Source organism: Myotis davidii, unplaced genomic scaffold (assembly GCF_000327345.1).
Source record: "Myotis davidii unplaced genomic scaffold, ASM32734v1 scaffold443, whole genome shotgun sequence".
In the NCBI taxonomy this organism is placed as follows: Eukaryota; Metazoa; Chordata; class Mammalia; order Chiroptera; family Vespertilionidae; genus Myotis; species Myotis davidii.
The window spans coordinates 1016638-1023818 of record NW_006294062.1 but is presented as its reverse complement, the minus strand read 5'-3'; the positions used below and the strand labels follow the sequence as shown (position 1 = coordinate 1023818).

General features: G+C 61.5%; 1 protein-coding gene across 1 annotated transcript in view; it reads left to right on the top strand.

The window, feature by feature from the left end:
- SYNE3 (spectrin repeat containing, nuclear envelope family member 3) overlaps nt 1–7181 on the top strand; it is a 36183-nt gene that overhangs the window by 19261 nt on the left and 9741 nt on the right. Inside the window, exons 10-15 of the mRNA XM_015566699.1 lie at nt 128–310; nt 1858–2001; nt 2778–2912; nt 5168–5329; nt 5529–5701; nt 6073–6202. Coding sequence (XP_015422185.1) covers nt 128–310; nt 1858–2001; nt 2778–2912; nt 5168–5329; nt 5529–5701; nt 6073–6202 — 927 coding nt within the window. The remainder of the gene's footprint in view (nt 1–127; nt 311–1857; nt 2002–2777; nt 2913–5167; nt 5330–5528; nt 5702–6072; nt 6203–7181) is intronic.

The window sequence follows — 7181 nt, the reverse complement described above, 5'->3', positions numbered from 1 at the left end:
CTTCTTGTTTCTTGTGGTTGCTGCTGCCTCAGAGCCCGGGCAGTCGCAGCAAACAGGTGCGCTCCCGGCGCGGGTGCCAGGCTCCGCTGCCCATCCTGCCCGTGGCTGACACAGCCTGTCTCTGCAGGCGGCCCTGGCCGAGAGCTCCCGCCTGAAGCAGCAGCTGACCATGCTGCCGCTGAAGACAGACCTGCTGGGCAGCGTCTTCGGCCAGGACAGAGCCACGGCCCTCCTGGAGCAGGTGACGAGCTCCGTGCGGGACAGGGACCTGCTCCACAACAGCCTCCTGCAGAGGAAAAGCAAGCTGCAGGTGAGCGCTGAGGACAGCCACCCTTCCCGGCAGGCAGCCGCACTCGGACCTGAGCCCCAGCACGTGCACTGTGCGCCCCGTGCATATCCCTTTGTCCCCACCTAGGGCTCCTCGTCTATCGACTGGGGGATGATTGTGTGGTGGTTCTGGTCTCTGGCTGCCTCTCTGCCCCTGATCCTGCCCTCCAGCCCCCTCGCTGCACTGCAGTCACTGAACTGCCTTCCGCAGGGACTGGGGTGTCCAATGAGAAAATGCAGGAAAAAAATGTAAGCTTTTGACACCTGGTGAACTGGAAGCTGTTATTATTAGGGACACGTTTCCAAATGACTGCACTGAATCAAAGATGCCTTGTGGCACGCTGCAGACAGCTTATTCTCACTGCACATGTTTGCTGAGCCTCTGATGGCGATGATGGTGATGGTGGTGATGATGATGATGGTGATGGTGGTGGTGGTGGTGATAATGGAGGTGATAATGGTGATGGTGGTGATGATGATGACGGTGATGGTAGTGATGATGGTGATGGTGATAACAGTGATGGTGGTGATGATGGTGATGGTGATGATGATGATGGTAATAATGGTGATGATGGTAATGATGGTGATGGTGATAATGGTGATGATGGTGATGGTGATGATGGGGGTGATAATGGTGAGGGTGGTGATGGTGGTGGTGATGGTGGTGATGGTTGTGGTGATGATTGATGATGACGGTGATGATGATGATGGTGGTGGTGGTGGTGGTGATGATGACGGTGATGGTGGTGATGGTGATGGTGATGGTGATGATGGTGGTGATGATGGTGGTAATAATGGTGATGATGGTGATAATTGATGGTGATGATGGTGATGGTGGTGATGATGGTGATGATGATGGTGATAAAGGTGATGATGGTGGTGATGATGGTGGTGATAACTGTGGTCTGTGAGGCACTGACAGGGCCGGGCACATGCTGAGAACTGCACATCTGTGATCTCACTGACCCCAGTAATGAACATTCTAGGGCTGGCGTCCTCAAACTATGGCCCATGGGCCACATGCGGCCCGCCGAAAACATTTATCCAGCCCGCCGGGTGTTTTTGCCACCGCCTGCTTAGCAGCCGACTCGTCCCAGGCCCGCAGTGCTCATGTGTGGAATGTCTAAGGGACAGTGAACTGGCCCCCTGTTTAAAACGTTTGAGGACCTCTGATCTAGGGTTTGCAAGGCAGATGCTCTCTGCTGCAGCTCTCAACTCTGCCACTGCGGCCAGAGAGCAGCTGCAAAGGAATGGGCATGGCTGTGTCCCAATAAAACTTTAACAAACAGACCTCTGGGGGGACTCGGGGTGTGTGGTAGAGATGTAGTCTGCCGACCTCTGTGCAGTGGGCAGAGGAGCTGTATGTGAGGGAGCTATGGTGACTCTGGGGAGGGGCGCTCAACCCCCTCAAGAGCTCTGGGAAGGCTTCCTGGAGGCGGTGCTGCCTGAGTGAGCGTGAGCGGCCCTGGAGAAAGCAGCTGGGCTGGGGGGAAAGTGTCTCACTTGTTGCTGCCCGTTCTGTGTCCCCAGAGCTTGCTTGCCCAGCACAAAGACTTCGGGGCTGCCATCGAGCCCCTGCAGAGGACGCTCTCGGACCTCCAGACCAGGGCCCGAGCCGAGCGTGGGCTGCAGCGGGACCTTCCTGGGAAACAGGCCCAGCTGTCGAGGCTGCAGGTGAGGGGTCTGCGGGGCTTGAGTCGCCTCTTCAGGTGCTCCGCGCACCAGGAGGCAGCCCCTCCTTAGAAACCGGCCAGCAGCGCCGGCCCCAGCCCCACGCTTAGCCCCTCGCTGCACCCTGACCTTTCACCTCGGCTGATTCCTGGGGCCCTCAGCGCCTCCAGACTGCTGACTCTCCAGCTTCCAAGACGATAAGCGGCCTTCCTGCTCACTCCGCGGTTCCAAAGTCCCACACGGGCCGTGTTTTTAGAGTTGCTTTGCTAAGTGCTCCTGTGAGTGCAGAGGCCCCCCGTTAAATAAACCTACTGGCTCCGAGAAGGAACGTTCTGAGCCACACGGGGCTGTCCCTCGCGCGGGTGACCATTGTGGGTGGGTGAGGCGCTGCTGGCTCCTAAGGAGCACCCTTTAACCCACGCACAGCTCATGTGCAAGTTGCGAGTGCTCTTGGGAAGGTGTTACAAGTGGTGCGTGTGGGGCTTTCCAGCCAGAGCTGGGGTGGATTCTTCGTAACGCGGGCTGGCCGCCAGGAAGAGTGCCAATGGGAGTTTGTCCCCCATGTATTCTCATGGTGCCTCAGGCTATTTCCATCGCATTAAAACTCTCACCGGTCCTGAGAGTGGGCCGTCAGATGGCCGTGAGGTGCAGCCGCAGGAGTTGGGGAGCCCCACCCTCCCAGACCCTCCACCGAGTCCCACTCAGAACCCCCCCACCCTGATCAGCACCCCTGCGAGAGGCAGGAAGGTCAGCCCCATCCATTGCTTCCTCTGCTGCAGGGGCTGCAGGAAGAGGGGCTGGACCTGGGGGTGCAGGTGGAGGCCACCAGGCCTTTCATCCAGGGGAACCCCAACCACCAGCACAGAATGGACCAGCTTTCCGCCGACTGCCAGGCCCTGCAGCGGTCCCTGGAGGTAAGGGCCGTGCAGACAACAGCCTGGACCTGACCCTCCCCGAGCCTCCCCTCTCCTTCCTCCCTCCTGCCAGCGCATCTTTTCCTTTCTCTTGTCCTTCCTCCCTCCCTCACCTACTCGGCAGACCATCATTGAGCGCCTCCTGTATGCCAGGCAGTGATCGGGGCCCTAGGCTAGGGCAGCTGAGCCAGCGGGCAAGGCCCCTGCTCTCCCAGGTGATGTTCCAGGGGGTAGATGGACAGAGTGGGCAGCCAACAAGTAAACGTACAGTTCCTCCTGGGCCGGGGCCAGAGAGCAGGGCACCGCGCAGGTGCTCCCCGAAGCCCACACATTTGCCGCCTTAGGGTGAGGTTGAAAGGTGCACCTGGTGGCCTGGCGCCGTGCCTGCAGTGCCCTCTAGCGGCCGCCTGGGTCATTCTGGTGCTACGGAGGGTTGACTCCCTTGTGAGAGGTGGGAGTGGAAATTGAGGTCCTTCAACATCCCCCTGAGGACACGTTCCAATGCATCCGGGCTGCAGCCACCCCCCGACCCCGATGCAGATGGAGCCCCGGGTCTGCATTGGTCGCCTGGGTCCCAGGAGCCAGCCGGCCCTCAGGCTGCCTCACCCAGGAAAACAGTCTGAGGGTTCCCCACCCTACGGCTGACACGTGCTCATTAATAACAAGTGTTCCTAACAGCCTCCCGCAGTCCTGAGATTCACAGAGAGTGTCAGCAGCCACACCACTTAGCACTTTAATATAATGTCCTTTCTACAGTAGGGAATGTAGATAAAAGGAAAGTAATTATTAGAAAAAATAATGCCTTTCAAAATGTAAGTGGCCGCGGTGGCCACACCAAGGCGGGAGGAGGCGGGCGGTGTGCCCTCCCCAGGGGGAAGCCTCCGGTGCCTCCAGCCGCGAGGTTTTCTGGGAGACGAACAACCCCGAGTGCGGTCCCCCATCCGCTTACAGAGCAGCCGCATTCCCGCGCAGTCCGTGTGGTCGTTAAAGCTGCCAACGTCTCTTCGTGTTTGTGTGGTAACCGGAGGCAGATTCTAAGCTCAGACCGCAATAAACGTGGGTGTGGGCAGGGCCTGAGAAGACCCCCCACGCCCCACACTCCCCTGTCTCTGCTGGCACCCACCCCGTCACCAGCAGGGCAACCCAAGCCCCCGTGAGTTTCGGGAAATACAGCCCTACCCATCTAGACCCCCGGTCTGCATGAGGGCTGAGGTCTAGATGAATTCATTTCACTCCATTTACTAAGTTAGAAGCTACTGGTCCCCAGGCTGAGGCAGGGGGCCTAGGGAAATAGGAACCACGGACCCCACCCTTTAGGTGCCACAGAGCCCATAGACCCAGCAAACTTCAGCTTTATAATGAAAAAAACACGTGTTTTTATTGATTTCAGCGAGAGGAAGGGAGAGGGAGGGAGGGAGGGAGAGAAACATCAATGATGAGCGAGAATCATCCATCGGCTGCCTCCTGCACGGCCCCTACTGGGGATCGAGCCCGCAACACGGGTGTGGGTCCTGACAGGGAATCAAAACGTGACCTCCTGGTTCCTGGGTCGATGCTCAAGCACGGAGCCATGCCAGCCGGGCAGCAAACCTCAGCTTTCGTGCCCACAGCCAGTAATGGGCTCAGGCCTCGCCATCTTTTTATTCAGTTTGGGGTCCACCTATAGCCCTTAGGCAGGCGATTCCAGGATCAGGCAGACTATCTTATCAGTGAGGATGGACATGACTATCTGGTGGGGAAGGTGCTTCAGCTGCCATTGTCTGGACTAAACAGTGGGTGCACAGCCCTGACCTTTGCCAGGGCTCAAGGGTCACCAGCCTTCGGCTCCTTGTCCACACCTCTCTGCCAGTGAAGGCAATGGGCGGCTTCCCACACTTCCTCTTGGTGAAGAGTGTTCGCTTTGCGGGGTGTGCACCCAGGGGTGAAAGGGTCGCGCCCCAGGGCTGCTGTGTTCCGGGTGGGTGCTGTGGACCCACCATTTTCACAAGTGGCTGTGCCGATGCACCCACACGGGGTGGACAGGAGATCCGGTTGCCCCAGACTTTGAGCGGGAAAGCGAGAGGCTCTGAGACCTTTTCGCCAGAATCTGTCTTCTGGGCCCATGCCTTGCACCATGTAGAGGGAGGACCTGCGCCCTGGTCCCTGCTGGGTCGGGGGCCCTACAGGGGAGCACAGCCCAGGGTCCGGGCCAGCCTGGGGGCCCAGGCCTCGGCCTCCGCCAGCACTCAGGCACCCTGGCCCTGGCTGTGCTGCAGGACCTGGTGGACGGCAGCCAGCGGAGCGCACGGGAGCACTGCGCCTTCAGCCACGAGCTCCTGCAGCTGCAGCAGTGGGTGGCCGTGGTCACGCAGAAGCTGGAGTCCTACCTGGGAGACACGGGCCCCTGGGATGCCCAGGCCCGCGAGGCCGAAGTCCAGGTGAGATGGCTTTCCCTGCAGGGATGGTGTACCCCCGAGGCGGGTCGGGAGGCCACAGCACCCGCACTGGGAGCGGAGACCGCAGGACTCATTGTGTGTGTGTGTGTGTGCGTGCGTGCATGTGTGTGCGTGCATGCATGCGTGTGCGTGTGTGTGCATGCATGTGTGTGCGTGTGTGTGCGTGTGTGTGTGTACACAGGGGCTGCTGGCGGAATTCCCCGAGAAGGAGGCCCAGCTGTCCCTGGTCGAAGCGCACGGCCGGCTGGTGATGGAAACGTCCTCCCCGGAAGGGGCTGCCGACGTCCAGGAGGAGCTGGCGGAGCTGGCGGGGGCCTGGCGGGCCCTGAGGCTGCTGGAGCAGAGCCTGCTGAGGTGAGGGGCCTCCTGGCCTCGGCCTGGTCTGGCATCACCCCTCCCCACACGCGGAGCTCAGTGGTGCTGGGGGACAGGGGCCGGGGTTCTGCCTGTGGCAGGCGTGGGACCAGGGGCCTGGCATCTCCCTTCTGGCCCAGCTGGCATTCTGGCAGGTCCAGGGGAGCAGGGAGCTACCCCAGCTGGAGTGAGCCTCCAGCCCGCCCACCCGGGCTCAGGCTGCACCCCCATCACTGGGCACCTGCACCCCCATCACCGTGAGGGGTCTCAGCACCCCCATCACTGGGCGCCTGCTCCCCCGTCACCGTGAGGGGTCTCAGTAGGCGAGTCCCCTCCCGGGCCCGGCGCTGACGGCTGGCTTGTTTCCTCAGCCTCATCAGGAACCGGCAGCTGCAGAGGCTGGACGTGGGCTCCGGGAAGACCCCGATTTTCACCAACAACATCCCGAAGAGGGGCTTCGTCCTCACCCCCACGGGGCCCCTCTCCAGGCGGCACCGGCAGGTGAGTCTGGCGGGGCTTCCAGGAGGAGGGGCCCGATCCCAGGCCAGTGATGGGGGCGGGGAGGATCTCCGGCAAAGCCCCCCATCCCGGGCCACAGGCTCCGCTCGGGAGTGGGCCCCGTCCCGTCTCGGTCAGCCGGCCCTGCGTGTCACAGGCGTCCCTCAGGCCACCGGACAGACGGACCCAGAGACCCCAGACCCAGGCCCTGGGGAAGGCCCCGGGCTCCCCTGGACAGACAGGCCCTCGCCCCTCAGAAACACCGTGCCCCGCAGGGAGGAGAGGTCAGGGGTCAGAATCACCGCCCCGCAGGGAGGAGAGGTCAGGGGTCAGAAACACCGCCCCCACAGGGAGGAGAGGTCAGGGGTCAGAAACGCCGCCCCCGCAGGGAGGAGAGGTCAGGGGTCAAAAACACCGCCCCTCAGGGAGGAGAGGTCAGGGGTCAGAAACACCGCCCCCGCAGGGAGGAGAGGTCAGGGGTCAGAAACACCGCCCCTCAGGGAGGAGAGGTCAGGGGTCAGTGCTTCCCGCCGAGCCCGGGCTGCACACTGAAACCACGGAGGGTGGGCATGTTTTGGTGCCATGCGTTGTGTTTTGTAGAAAGAACTAAGCTCCCTGCCCTGTATCAGCCGTCCTGTCCCCCAAATGCCTTCACAGACGGCAGCGCATTGGCGAGAAGCTAGCGCAGTGAAGAGAACCTCCCCGAAACCCTTCCCCCCAGCAGAGCCCGGAGCCCAGCGCAGGGCCACGCCTGCTGGGCCCGCACCCCATCCGCTGCTTAACATGCAGGCTCTGACTCAGGAGGTCTGGGGGCCCCGAGCCTGCTGTCTGCAAGCCCCTCGCAGCACCCCATGAGAGACGAGGCAGTGAGAACCACAGGCCATGAAATCGGGGTTTCCAGAAAGCGGGGTGCGATGGCAGAGGGGCCATGGGCTGTGGGGCCTGCAGAGAGGCCGTGACCCGGGGCTGGGCCAGGGCAGCC